At 63.1% G+C, this 13,674-nt stretch overlaps 2 protein-coding genes across 2 annotated transcripts; both read right to left on the bottom strand.

The window, feature by feature from the left end:
* Positions 1-400: 400 nt before the first annotated feature.
* On the bottom strand, positions 401-10,190 carry SPAG5 (sperm associated antigen 5). Its single transcript, XM_050322121.1, has 26 exons — positions 10,100-10,190; positions 9,402-9,709; positions 9,083-9,199; positions 8,406-8,493; positions 6,627-8,250; positions 6,352-6,544; positions 5,893-6,012; positions 5,669-5,761; positions 5,418-5,552; positions 5,000-5,119; positions 4,659-4,751; positions 4,387-4,521; positions 4,194-4,287; positions 4,017-4,110; positions 3,849-3,930; positions 3,291-3,424; positions 2,828-2,993; positions 2,520-2,694; positions 2,337-2,408; positions 2,069-2,192; positions 1,683-1,794; positions 1,391-1,471; positions 1,163-1,306; positions 946-1,020; positions 691-759; positions 401-598 (listed from the first exon to the last, which is right to left on the bottom strand). The coding sequence occupies exons 1-26, from the start codon at positions 10,188-10,190 to the stop codon at positions 500-502; spliced, it is 4,638 nt and encodes a 1,545-aa protein (XP_050178078.1). The 3' UTR covers positions 401-499.
* RSKR (ribosomal protein S6 kinase related) lies at positions 10,013-13,516 on the bottom strand. The gene is made up of 11 exons (XM_050322060.1): positions 13,281-13,516; positions 12,523-12,606; positions 12,375-12,443; positions 12,134-12,203; positions 11,347-11,454; positions 11,135-11,175; positions 11,018-11,045; positions 10,842-10,931; positions 10,683-10,771; positions 10,499-10,609; positions 10,013-10,418 (listed from the first exon to the last, which is right to left on the bottom strand). Exons 1-11 carry the CDS (start codon positions 13,437-13,439, stop codon positions 10,197-10,199), a joined length of 1,071 nt encoding a protein of 356 aa, XP_050178017.1. The 5' UTR covers positions 13,440-13,516; the 3' UTR covers positions 10,013-10,196.
* Between the last annotated feature and the right edge of the window lie 158 nt (positions 13,517-13,674).

The following is a 13,674-nucleotide window of genomic DNA, read 5'->3' as shown; positions in this document are numbered from 1 at the left end:
ACCCATCCTGACACGACAGGCGTGCACCCACAACCCCACGATGGGGGTGTGCAGGATCCCGACGATCCCGGTGGAGAGGGAAGGAGGAGGGGGGTCACAGAGGGAATCTAGGGCAAGAGGAGGAGGGGGGACTGAGGGAGGGAAGCTGGCTCAGCCTGGGCAGTCCGGCCGCTGCCGAGGCCGCAGGGTGGGAGCCTGGGGAACGCAGCGTCTCATTGAGAGCAAGCACTGGCAGCGGGGGATGTGTCCCCCGCCAAGAAGGAGAGGCCCTGGGGTGGCAGAGAGCTGTGCCCATGGCCCCGTGACGGAACAGGAGCAGCCGGCACAGGCTGGACAAGTTGTCCCCACCCATAGCACCAGGAGCTTCCTGAATCCACGCACCAGGCAGGGTAAATGCCAACAAAAACTTTATTCAATAAACAATTACAACAGTAAAAACAGTAAGGTTTTAGTAAGACAGAAGAACAGAAAGGTTTTAGGCTACGGGCTTAGTGGTGGCTCAGCAGCTTCCTTGCTGGCTTGGCTTCAGGCCCAGGTACCACAGCAGGCTGTGGAACTCCTGGCAGCCCACTGCCACCTCAGGGATGACTGACAGGACCTGGGGACAGCAGAAGCATTAGTGGCAGTGTTTGGGATGGGAGGTGGTGTTAACAGTCACCATAAGGGTGAGCAATGAACCATATATCTCACCTCTTTCATCTTCTCCTTCATCTCCTCATGGGTCTTCAGCTCTTTCTGGGCATGATGGAGCCTCACCTCCTGCAGTGGGAGATGCCTGTCAGGAGTCTGCTCCAAACCTGGGCAGGGATGAGCCCAGAAGGGAGAGGGGACCCCTGCCCATGTCAGGGAGGTTGGAACTAAATGATCTTTAAAAAAATCCCTTCCAACACAAACCATTCTGATTCTATGACCGGAGCCAAGGCAGCCCCTTGGGGTTCCCCATACCTGCTCCAGGTACTTGTCATAGAGCAGACGCTTCTCATCCCGTTTTTCCAGGAGCAGCAGCCGCAGTTTATCCACCTGCAAAAGGAGCGAGCACTGCTGAGATAACTCTGGGGAGAGAGCCCTGGGATGGAGGGGGGTGTTGCAAGGTTTAGAGAGCTCTTCTTGTTTGTGGCGGGGTTAGTGCCAGGAGGAACCCTCAGCAGCCCCCTGGCCTCACCTCCTGCCGCAGCAGGACCCGATCCTGGACATGGGCCGTGTCCACCTTGGGTTCCTTCCCCCGCATCTCCTCCCACAGCACCTTGGCCTCTGTCTCTGCACGCTGGAGCGAGCGCTTCAGCTGGGAGACCTCTTCCTTCAGCATCTGTGGGGGTAGAGGAGATGCTGAGAGGGGTCCTGGTGCCAGCAGCCCCCTGAGGTGCAGCCCAGCCTTGCCCCCATCACACACCGTGACTTCCCCACTCTTGTCGATGAGTTGCAACATCTTCTCTTCCTGCTGTTTCACCACGTCCTGCAGCTCCTTCTCATTCTGCAAGCCAGGAAGAAGTGGTGTCAGGCAGTGCCTGGCCCTGGTCACCCCCAGCACCCCGTGGGGGAGTGGGTTTTCTCATGTTCAAGAAGGTCAGACAAGCCAGAGCACCCATGGGGCATCACCAGATTTCTCTGTGTCCTAGATCAGCGCCCGTCCCAGTTCGGCTCTGCCCTGGGGTGAGCACTGGCCCACTTCTGGCACAGCTCACCTCGATCTTGGTCCTCAGTGCCTTGTTCAGCTTGGCAATGGTGGCAGCCTGGGCATCCATCTTCTCCTGGCTCTTCTCTGTCACCGTCTCCAGACGGAGCTGCAAGTCAGAACTGGGAGAGGACAGTGGTGGTGAGCAGCTGGGGACCACAGCAGAGCACAGCACCAGGTACCAACCCCTTTCTGGGCATCCCATCAGCCCCATGGTGTGAGAAGACAACTGTCCAAACCCAGCCAGCTGGAAAAAGCCCATCTAGGCATGGCAGGAGAGGTCTAATCCAGAGCTAGCGTGAGAGGCAGACACAGGCAGGCTGCCTGCAGGAGAAGCCATGCCCAGGAGAGTGATGCCCCTGTCTGGCCTTTGATGTGAGCCCCTGCTGAACTCACATTTCCATCTGCAGTGCCTTGAACTCGCTCTGCTCCAGCTCTTGGATGCGGAAGCTCAGCATGGAGAGGTTGGAGACCACAGCTCTCAGCTCTTTCACACTCTCCAGCAGACTCTCCTCGGGATCTGCAGGCAGGGAAGAGCCTCGTGAGTGGCACAGAGGGAACATCAGCCCCAGGGGACACAGAGGAAGGCATGCCTGCTCATCGCTCCGTGTAGCAGCACTGCGGCTTTGCAGCAGGGTCCAGGGCAGGGTGACAGCCCCAATACCTTTTGGCTTCGGTGTGGATGTAAGTTTGTCCCTGCTGAAAGCAGTCTCACCTCTGGTGGCTTCACTGGCATCTGCGAGAGGAGAGGACAGAGGCTGTGCCCAGCTCTGCACATCCCCCAGCATGGGAGGGAGCAATCCCCATCCCCAATGCCCCAAAACCCAGGCAGGAGGTGCCAGCTCACCTTTCCCTGACACCGCTTTCAGGACGCTGCCCACGAAGGAGCTGCCGGCGCAGTGTGGGGTGCGGTGCACGGGCACACGGAAGGCAGGGGTCCAGGCACGGTGGGGTGTCTGCCAGCCTGTGGCCTGCTGTGATGGGGTCCAGGCTTTGCTTCTCAATGGGGCATCATCGTTATCCTTCAGAGGGGAAGGAGAGCACAGCGCCAGAGTGCAGTTTGTGACTGCCCCAGCAAGCATGGGGGTCTGAAAGTTACACCATGGAGAGGTGTAGGTGTGTGACCGCCCCTTGTCCCCAGCACAGGATTCCTACCTGCTCTTCTAGAGCGGCCTTGAGGCAGTCAGCGAGCTCCTGCAGCCGCGTGTGGCACTCTGCAATGTCCTTGGAGCACCAGGAAACTTTGCTCCTCTTCATCTGCACATTGAGGAGCTCAGCCTTGGTATTCTCTAGCTCCTTGCTGAGGGCAGCATGCTCTTCCCTGTGGGATGGCATTAGCCTCAGCAGGAGCAGTATTCCCCTTCCTTTATGTAGGATGGGGACATTTTTCATGCCTGTGTCTCACCATGAACCAGCAATGGTGCAAATCCTACAAATTTGGGCAGCTTTCCCCAAGATAGGGTCTCTACTGGCCTTCTCCAAGTGTCTACCAACCGCTTAGACAACCATGCTTGGCTGGGGTATAGCCATTGTCCCCTGTGTCCCCCCCACCCGCCAGGAAGGGCTTGATTTCCTAAAAATAGAGGGGTTCAAGTGGAGGTGGTGAGTGGGGCAGTACCGCAGGTGTTGGTGGGAATCCATCAGCTTCTCGTGCTGCAGGGTGCACTCCTGTAGAGTGGCCTGTGTGGAGTTCAGCCTGGCCTCCACCTCTAGCAGCTGCATGCGGGACATGCTGTTCTCCTGATCGAGGAACTGCAAGAGGGTGGAGGGACATGGCCATGAGCAGCCAAAGGGAGACCCAGGGGGGCCCACTGGGACCCCCAGCACAGCCCCTCCCCTGCCTCGGGCTGCTGTTTCCAATCAAGGGCAGCTTTATCCCAGCAGATAACTCCTGGAAACCAGTTTACTGAGGACATAGGACAGGCTGGGGGATGGCTCCATGCCTGCAGGGGAAAATTATCTCGAAGAGCTGCCCAGCCCCCTCCCGGGGAATCACCCGCTGGGCAGGATGAAAAGCTGCGCTACGTGCGGGATGTCAACCCGCCCTGCCCTCGAAGGCTCATCCCCCCTCTGCAGGAGGGCTAATCCTGCTTCTGGCCGGTTGCCAGCATTCTGGAGAGGCCATCACGGGGGTCAGCAGCACGTGACAATGTGGGCAGGGTCAGGCAGCTCTTACCTCTCGGCACTCGGTGGCCTCCAGCAGCTCCTGGCAGAGCTCATCACACCTCACCTTCAGGGTCCTGTTCTCCCGTGCCAGCCTATGGGGAGGGGATGGGGTCAGGGAGTGCTACATTTTGGGGGCAAGGGGTGAGAAGAGGCTCAGGACCCCAGGGCTCAAACCCACTCATCCATCTGCTCCTGCTGCTTCTTGTTGTCCTGCTGCAGCGCATCCCGCTCCTGTTCCACACTGGCCAGATTTCTCATCACGGTGCTCAGGTCTGCAAGGGGCAGACCCATCAGTGCAGGAGGATGGGATAGTGGGGATGGGGCAGCTACAAAGCCCCATGTCACCCACCCCTACCTGTTGCAAGGCGTGAGTTGGCCTCCGTCAGCTGCTCCAGCTGAGCCTCCATGTCCTGCAGGGCCACCGAGGTCTCCTGCAGCTGGCAGGACACCTGTGGGGGCACAGCACTTGGTTTAGGCTGCTCGTCCCCATGGAGTGCCCCAAATCACCCTGTGCCTCGGACATCACTCAGCACCAGCCACCTCCCTACCTCCTCCTTGGCTTGAAGAGCTTCGTCTGCTTGCTTCCTCTTGGCATCCCGCTCCTCCAGGCAGCTCCGCAGCTTGCTGGGCACACGCTCCAGCACAGCCTTGCACCGGGACATCAGGGCCCTCACCTGCTCCCGCTGGGAAGGGAGACAGCACCGGGCAGAGCTCAGTGTGGCGCTGCCATGGCACTGCCCTGCTGTGCAGACGGGCTGCTCATGGCACAGAGCACTGGCAGGGCAGCAAGGGGCTAAGCCCCCTCTGGGACACCCCTCACCTCCACATGCATGGCTTTCCTTTCCTTCTGTACATTTTCAAAGGTGACATCAATGATTTCCCGGAAAGTCTGAGTCTCGGCAGACAGGGATTTCTGTGGGGTAGGAGAGAGATGAGTCAGCAGTGCCATGGTGGAGGAAGCAACATTTAATAGCCACGTGGGGAGACAAGTGACAGCCCTGAGGCCGAATTTGCAGCAGCTTCCCAGCAGCAGCATCAGGAAACCTCCAGTGCATCCAAGCCCATCACAGAGCATCACCCAAGCTCAGGACAGGGGGATGCCCTTCCAGCCCCCTGACCACCCAGGTGGGGGGCAGCTGGGGGTACCACCCCACTCAGTACCTGCAGGTCGATGGCCTCTGCCAGCAGTGTGCACAGTTCCCTCTGAGAGGCCAAGCTCTGGTCACGGGCACTGATCTGGGCACTGGCGTGGGCACGGAAGGCCTCCAGGAAATGATATCCCTGCAAGGGAGAGGATGATGCCCCCAGGCATGCTGCTGCATGAGGGGCAAATCCTGGGAGCCATTTCTGCGTGCTGTGCCAGCCTAGGATTCCTACTCCCAATGGGACACAGCCCACACCAAAAACCCATCCAGAGAGCTCCATTGCCCCACACAGCCACAGCACCCTTGGCCTTCCATAATGGTTTTTTCCCTGGGATGCCAGGAGACCCTCACTGCTCAGAGAGGGGCAGAGACACAGGATACCTCATCAAAGGCATGAAGACAGCAGAGATTGCCACCAACAGCTACCCCTTTACCTCCTCCTTTGCTCGTAGGGCTTCATCTGCTCGCAGCCTCATGGCATCCCGCTCCTCCAGGCAGCTCCGCAGCTTGCTGGGCACTCTCTCCAGCATGGCCTGGCACCGGAACACCAGGGCCCTCACTTGCTCCCGCTGCAGGAGGAGACAGCACCATGAGACACTGGAGACAGCTGTTGTGGGTGCTGGCAGCACCAGCATCTCCCAAAACCCAGGGGAAAGGGGAACCAGACCGATGTGTGAGGGCTCACCTCCTGTGCAAGGGCTCCCTTCTCATCCTTCAGTCTCTGAAAGGCGGCATCCGCAACGCCCCGGAACAGGAGACACTGGCTGCTCCAGGCACTCTAGGGAAGGGACAAGGACACTGGAGTCCCAGCAGCACTCCTGTAGCTGGCACAGACAGCACCAGGCACACAGGTGTGCCCTGCCCAGCTGAGACCCAGCACACTCATTGCACACAGCCAGTGAGACACACTATGTTCTTGGCAGCCAGCTCCAGCTCCTGCTGCAGATCCCGCTCCGCTTCTTGCTGCCGCTGCAGGGCCACTGTTTTCTTCCGCTGCTCGAGGTAAAGGTGGTGGTAAATCTCCTCCTCCTAAGGGCATCCAGCAGAGCAGAGAGGGTTTTGCACCAGCCCCACTCCACCCTGGATCCAGCAAGAGCTGGTCAGCCATGTCATCTCCCACCCTCCCTCCACGTGTGCCAGGGATGTTTCCCCCCACGAGGGTTCAAATCCAGCAAACTCAGCGGGTTGATCCAGGCGTGATAATGCAGCACCGGGCGCGTGATGCTGTGCTGCAGCAGCCCTGCTTTACTTCCACTCCACTGGGCCGAAGCCCAGCCGGGGTCACCGTCTCGCCAGCGGCACATGGGCACTGTCACGGCACTGAGGCTGCGGGGAACGGGGTGGCATCACCTGGGACAGGACTCTTACCCCTTCAGGGCAGGTCATGTCCGTCTGTGTGATCATGTCTCTCTGCTCGGCTGGCCCCACACCAGGCAGCAGCCGCTGGTTCTCCAGCCAGCCACGCAGCTGGAGCGCCAGGGCTTCCATGATGATGAGGGTGCTCTCCAGCCGCCCCTCCAGCTCTGCCCGTGGCAGGGTCTTCAGCTGCTCCCGGGGACAGCTGGGGACAGAGAGAGGCTTTAGGGTAGGGACAGCCCACAGGTGCCACAGCCCCAGCCGAGGGGATATGTCCTCATACTTACTGCCAGAGCAAGGAGTCCGTTTCAGTAGCACTGTCCTTGGCACAGGGCAGGCCTCCCCCAGATGTGTTTACGCCCCTTTCCCACAGGTCCTGGATGGCCACGAAAGTGCCAGCAACCCCGCTGGGCACGGGGGTCATGCTGGTGCTGGCTGCCACACTGGACACTGGAGTCATGCTGGTGCCAGTCACCACGCTGGACACTGGGGTCATGCTGGTGCTGGCTGCCACACTGGACACTGGGGTCATGCTGGTGCCAGCCGCCACACTGGACACTGGGGTCATGCTGGTGCCAGTCACCACGCTGGACACTGGGGTCATGCTGGTGCCAGCCGCCACACTGGACACTGGGGTCATGCTGGTGCCAGCCGCCACACTGGACACTGGGGTCATGCTGGTGCCAGCCACCACGCTGGACACTGGGGTCATGCTGGTGCCGGTCACCACGCTGGACACTGGGGTCATGCTGGTGCCGGTCACCACGCTGGACACTGGAGTCATGCTGGTGCTGGCTGCCACACTGGACACTGGAGTCATGCTGGTGCCGGTCACCACGCTGGACAATGGGGTCATGCTGGTGCCAGCCACCACGCTGGACACTGGGGTCATGCTGGTGCCGGTCACCACACTGGACACTGGAGTCATGCTGGTGCCAGCCACCACACTGGCCACTGGGGTCATGCTGGTGCCAGTGACCGCGGTGGCCACTGGGGTCATGCTGGTGCCAGTGACCACAGTGGCCACTGGGGTGACACTGCAGTTGGCATCTTGCCGCGGCACGTGGAGGGGCAGGCTGTGCTGCAGGGATTCCATCAGGGATGGGACATTAAGGGTCTTCTCCAGCCACATCAGCGGTAACATCCAGGACACAGCACCCGGGGTCAACTCAGGAGAGGTGACAGGGGCGATGGTTGCTTCTGACCCAGCAGGCTCCAACATACTTGCCCCAATGGAAGCAAGCCCAGGTGGGCTCTGCTCTGGGGGGGCAGGGGACTCAGCTCCCTCAGGGGTGCCTTGGTAAGGCAGAGGACCAACACTCCTATCTCCAGATAGGGACTCAGAGGCCACAGAGCTGCAGGAAAAGTCTGGGGGTGCCACTTGCCACCCATGGAAAGAAGCTTTCTGTGGGGTGGAGCTGGTGCCGGGAGGCCCTGGGGTGCAGGGTCCTATGAAGGAGCTGCACAGGGGAGCTTTCATGGCACTGCCAGGGGACTTAGGGGTGCAGGGCACAGGGATGGAGCTGCACAGGGGGGCTGACAGATTGTTTCCAGAGGACTCTGGTGTGCTGGCCACAGGGATGGAGCTGCACAAGGGAGCTGGCACAGTGTTTCCAGGGGACTCTGGTGTGCTGGCCACAGGGCTGGAGCTGCTCAGGGGAGCTGGCACAGTGTTTCCAGAGGACTTTGGGGTGCTGGGAACTGGGATGGAACTGCACAGGGAAGCTGGCACGGTGATGCTGGGGGGCTCTGTGTTGCTGGGCCTCAAGACCAGGCTGCACAAAGGTGCTGGCACAGCATTGTCAGGGTGCTTTGGGGTGCCAGCCTCTGGAATAGGACTGCCAGGGGCCTCTGGGCTGGTGCTGCTGGGGGCTCCAAGGCACCAGGCATTACGGTGGGATTGCTGGGGGCCTCAGAGGCACCAGGCTTAAGGATGGGAGTCCTGGGGATCTCTGATGGGCGGGGGCCCAGGGTAGAAGTCCGGGAGGGCTCCAAAACGGTGCTTTTGGGGGGCCCAGGGGTGCAAGGCATTGGGGTGGTGCTGCTGGGGGGGACCGAGGTAGCACTTCGCAGAGGTCCTGGGGTGCAAGGCACTGTGGTGACGCTGCCGCGGGAGCCCCGGGCACGGGACACTGGGGTGGCACAGTCACCATCCTACAGGACATTTGGAGGGAAGGGGATGTCAGGGCAGCCCTGCCCTTCCCCCCTGCACCCAGCAGCCATTTTCCCAGCCTCCCCATTTCCCCCACCCCACTGCCCTGTAAGGGTAGATTTTACAAGAAGTAAATCTTCCGGAAGATTTTACGAGACTAGGGTATTTCACTTAAGAAACCTTTCCTGCCTAGAAGAGGGATCTTTCCCCACAGGGAGTTTTAGATGTTTTCTCTTCCTCTATTCCAGAGAAAAACTCCCTGGTATGAGAAAAGGTAAGTTCTACAGACATGTCGAAGGTCCCCACAGAGGGGGAGTGCCAGGGATGATAAAAGACCTGAGAAGAACAGGGGGGAGTGTCTTGCCCAGGGCCCGGTGTTTGAAACTCCGATAAGATTAATGTTCTTTTAAGTCTACGGTTCTCGACTTCGGAAATAATTTTTCCTACAATCCCTCCCACTACCTGGCATTTCGGGGGTACCTGCGCGTTATCTCACTTCACACGCCCGCCCAGTGCCCCAGTACCCCCATGCCCCCCGGTGTCCCCAGTTCCAGTGCACCCCAGCAGCCCTCCCCGTTACCCGCTCGTTACCCGCCGCACACCGACCTTGAGCCGCAGCCGGTGGAACAGCGGGGTCAGCCCGGTCCGGTCGGCGCTCGGCTGGAGCTGCAGCTCCAGTAGCGGGGTGCGCCGGGGCCGCTTCTGCGCCTGGGCGGACACCGGGGGTCAGCGGCAGCACCACCGGCAGTGCCCCCCATCCCCACACACACACATATACACATACACATACAAACACACCGGGAGCGCTCCGGGTCGCCCCGAAAACGCCACCGCCCCCTCCCCCGGGACCTCCCCCCTCTCCGCCCCACGGGATCATCCAAACCGCCCGCCAGCCCCGGCCCGCACTCACGGCGGGCGTCCTGGCGGCCTGCATGGCCCGGGAACGGTCCCGGCCCCGCTCACGCTCTCGGGCCTGCTCTCCGCCTCGGCGCGGGCCCCGCCTGGGTGTGCTCCCGTGCCGGTCCCCGGCGCGGCCCCTCCCGGGTGTGCTCCCGGTTGTGCTCCCGTGCCGGTCCCCGGGGCGGTCTCCCGGGTGTGCTCCCGGGTGTGCTCCCGTGCCGGTCCCGGGGCGGTCCCGCCGCCCGCGCGCCGCCGGTTTGAACACCAGGCGCGCCTCTGATTGACTGCGCCGCGCGCGCGTCACCGCGGGGGCGGGGCCTGCGCAGAGGCCGCGCCCACCACCGGAAAGCCCCGCCCCTCCCACCGCGCTGCACGGCGGTCACGGATAGACAGACGGACAGACGGACAGACGGACAGACGGAGGGGGCACGAATCTAGCTCTTCCCCCGCCCCTGGGGCTCCCCCAGCGCCCGCCCCTGGGGAACCAGCCTTACACGCCCCCCCGTCCCCCCCAGGTCTGGCCCAACATCGACCCGAAGGGGCAGGGGGTCCAGTCCCGCCACCCGCCGCGGTGGTCGCGCTTTCCCCCCACGGGCGTCCCGCAGGAGTCAGGGCAGCACCTTCAGCAGTGCCCGCGGCTCTCGGGTTTATTGCTCCCGCGGGGAGAGGTACAGAGGTGAGGTACCCGGGGGTGAGGTTGGGGAATACCCGGGTACCCCGTGGGGGACCCGGCCCAGCAGGGTCCAACCCGCTGCCGGGGTGGGGAATGTCCCTGAGCGATGCCGAGGGTCTCAGCCATGGTGGCTCAGCCAGGCCAGGGCCGGTCCGGGGGGTCGGCGAGGTCGTAGTCAAAGTCGGCGAAGGTGGCGGGGTCGGGTGGGGACTGCTCGCGGGGTTGCGGGGCCACTGCCACCACCACCGGGTCCTTCTGCAGCAGGTCAGCATCGAAGGCCACTCCACGGAAGAAGGGGTGGCCCTGGAAGTGGTGGAGGTAGCGCAGGCGGTACAGGGGGTTGTGGCACAGCAGCTGGAGAACAGAGGGAGGACAGTGAGTGGTGGGGACCCCAGCATCCAGAGGGAGACCCAAAATCCAGGCAGGAGGGTTACCTCAGCGAGCAGCCGGGCTAGCTCGGGGCTGAACGCAGGTGGGCTCTCATAGCTGCTCTGTTTGACACGTTCCAGCATGGCCACGTGGTCCCCCGCCGGCGCCACAGGGAACTGGAGGGAGCGTGGAATGAATTCTGGGTCTCCCTGTGTGTCCCTGATCCCCCCACCACACTGTGGTACTCACCTCCCCACTGGCCAGGGCGAAGAGCAGGACTCCCAGGGACCACCAGTCAGCCGCGTGGCTGTAGGGTCCCCCACTCAGCACCTCTGGGGCTGTGGGGATGAGTGGGTGAGTGCCTGGGGGGGCTGTGCCCCCCATCACAGCCCCCCTCTGCCCCCTTACCCATATACTGCAGGGTGCCACAGATCGTGTGGGCTCGCTCGCCCCATTGCAGGTACCGGGAGAGGCCAAAGTCAGTGAGCTTGAGGTGCCCTGTGGGGAAACCCACAGAGTTGTCCCCATGGAGAGGGTGTCCCCATGGAGAGGGTGTCCCCAAGGCGGTGCCACCAATCTCTTACCTCTCTCATCCAGGAGGATGTTCTCCATCTGAAATGAGACAGGCACTGAGGTGGCTTCTCCATACCAGGGGTTCAGAGACCCCTTCCAGCCCAGCCCCCAGCCCTGCTGCCACCCACCTTCACATCTCTGTGCATGATGCCCAGGTCGTGGAGGTACACTGAGGAGAAGACAGCCATCAGTGCCGCGTGACCCCTCCCAGCACAGTGCCCACTGCCACCCCCAGGGCACCCAGCAGGCAACTGCCCACCTCAAAGGATGGCTGACCCTACCTGTGGGTCCCCGCTGGTGGGGACAGTGGTGGCTGTCCCCGGCATGGCAGGTCACTCACCCAGCACCAGCACCAGTTCGGCGGCAAACAGGCGGACGGTGGCCTCGGCGAAGCAGCCGGCGGCGCGCCAGAGCGCGTGCAGGTCCCCAGTGCTGCAGTAGGTGCACACTGCCGGGACAGGGGACGTGCCTTACCGATGGGCTGTCCCACAGGGCCAGGCTGGCACGAGGGACACCGGGGTGGCATGGGCACAGGAGTGCACAGGGGTAACTGTGGCCATGCACCCAGGCGACACAGGCACCACGGCCGTGCACTGAGGTGATGGAAATGCTGGGTTTATAAGGGCAGCGAGGTGGCACAAGCACCAGGGCAATATGGGCCCTAAGGTGACAAAGGCGTGACTAAGGTGACATGGGAGCATGCGAGTACTGGGGCCATGTCCCATGGTGACGTGGGCACCAGAGCCATGTGGGCAGCACTGTGGCCACACAGGCACCAAAGTGACATGTTCCTTGGGGTCACACAGGCACTGGGAACATGCAAACCGTGTAGGGACTGAGGTGACACAGCCACCGGGGCCACCGGGGCTAGGTGGGCACTGGGGCTCAGGTGTTTTGTTCACCCCCACACCGGCCCCTGCCCCGTTGTGGCTTGTTTCCCTCCCTGTCCCCCTATCCCCGTGCCTGTGCGGGGTGGGAGATGGGGGCCGGCAGCCAAGCTCCTGGATCCCCACGGGGCAGCGGCTGCGCGGGGGGAGCGCGCGCGTGTGCGGGGACACGTGTGCGGGCGGCAGGGACACGTGCAGGGCGGGGGGCCGGGGCGAGCCCGCGGGCAGATGGTCACTCACTGATGAAGAGGTGGCGCTGGCCCTGCCAGCTGTCCCCCAGCCCGTGGACAAACGGGTGCCTGACCTGTCTCTGGGGACACAAAGCAGAGAGGGTGAGCGGCCCCCGGGGTGGGGGGCCAAGCGGGGAGAGGGGACCCCGCTTCTGCTTCCTTCCATCCACAGCCCCCACAGCCTCCTCATGTCCCCATGGCCACCGTGAACCCCTACACGGGCTGAGGTCCCTCCTGGATCCCCCCTTAACCTGTATGCTGACTTCTTCCTTGCACTGCTTGAGGGTGTCACGGCGCAGCACCTCCACTTTGGGCACGACCTGGGGGGCAGTGCGGGGCTGTCAGAGGGGGGACAGGGGCAGCTGAGGGCACCCCATGGGCCCCGGGGGCAGCACCCACCTTCACAGCGCAGACTTTCTCCCTCCCACAGTCCAGCACTTTGAGGATGGTCCCGAAGGAGCCTTTGGCCACGAAGCCCAGGATCTGGGGGGGCGGAAGGAGGAGCAGGGTCTGAGCACTCCATGGAGATGGGCTTGGGGTGCTCAGAAAGGGGGTGCTGCAGGGGGGAGGGTGTGGGCACAGAGCATGGTGGGCACAGGCACACTTGGGGACCAGGAGGACTCAATAGGGACCCCAGCAGGATACATGGGAACCCGATGTGGGGCACAGGGACACGGGGGACCGGGACAGCAGTGGATATTGACAGAATGCACAGGACCCCAGTACTACACGCGGGATCCGGGTGGGATGCAGAGGAACCCCGGTGGGACACACAGATACTCGATATGGGGCACGAGGACGTGGCGGGGGTAGAAGGGGACCCGGTGCGACGGCCGGGGACACCGCTAAGGATGCACAGGGACCCGGTACAGCGTGCGGGGAGAGCTCGGCAAGACGGTCGGCGGTGCCGGGTTGGTGGCACGGAATGCACGTACGGCGCAGGAGGATGCTCAGGGCGCTGGGGAACCCCGGTAGGACGTGCAGGAACCCCGATAGGACGAGCAGGAATCCCAGTACAGGATGCGAGGGGACCCGTTAGGGCGCCCGGGGCTGCCGGGGTAGGATGCGGGAGGCGCGGGCGCCCCAGGAGGACGTTCGGGGACCCCGTTCGGATGCACCGGGACCCCGTTCGGAGGGTGGGGGCCCCGGGACGGCACCTTGAGCTGCTGCTGGCGGGCGGAGGGGCGGACGGGGAACTCCGGCAGGAACAACGAGACGAGCTGCGGTAGTGGCCACCCGGGCAGCGGCGGCTCCTCGGCGGGGCCCCGCGGGGCCAGGGCGAGCCCCGGTACCGGCACCGGTACCGATACCGGCATCGACCCAGCGCGGCTCAGCAGCGCCCGCACCCACGACCCCACGGCGCGGCCCTGCGGAACCGGGGACAGCGTCACCCAGGGGATCCCGGGCGCGGGGGATACCCGGGGGGACCCCTCGGGATGATGCCGCCGCACGCACCTGGGGGCCGCACGGGGGCCGGGGCCGGGCCGGGGCCGCTGCTCGTTGCTCCCATCGCGGCGCCGCCCGGCCGCGCCCCGGGCCCGGTCCCCGGTA

The sequence above is a fragment of the Myiozetetes cayanensis genome, unplaced genomic scaffold, assembly GCF_022539395.1.
Source record: "Myiozetetes cayanensis isolate MyiCay16 unplaced genomic scaffold, myiCay2020 scf27, whole genome shotgun sequence".
Taxonomy (NCBI): Eukaryota; Metazoa; Chordata; class Aves; order Passeriformes; family Tyrannidae; genus Myiozetetes; species Myiozetetes cayanensis.
The sequence above is the reverse complement of the archived record's forward strand: the minus strand, read 5'-3'. Positions and strand labels throughout refer to the sequence as shown.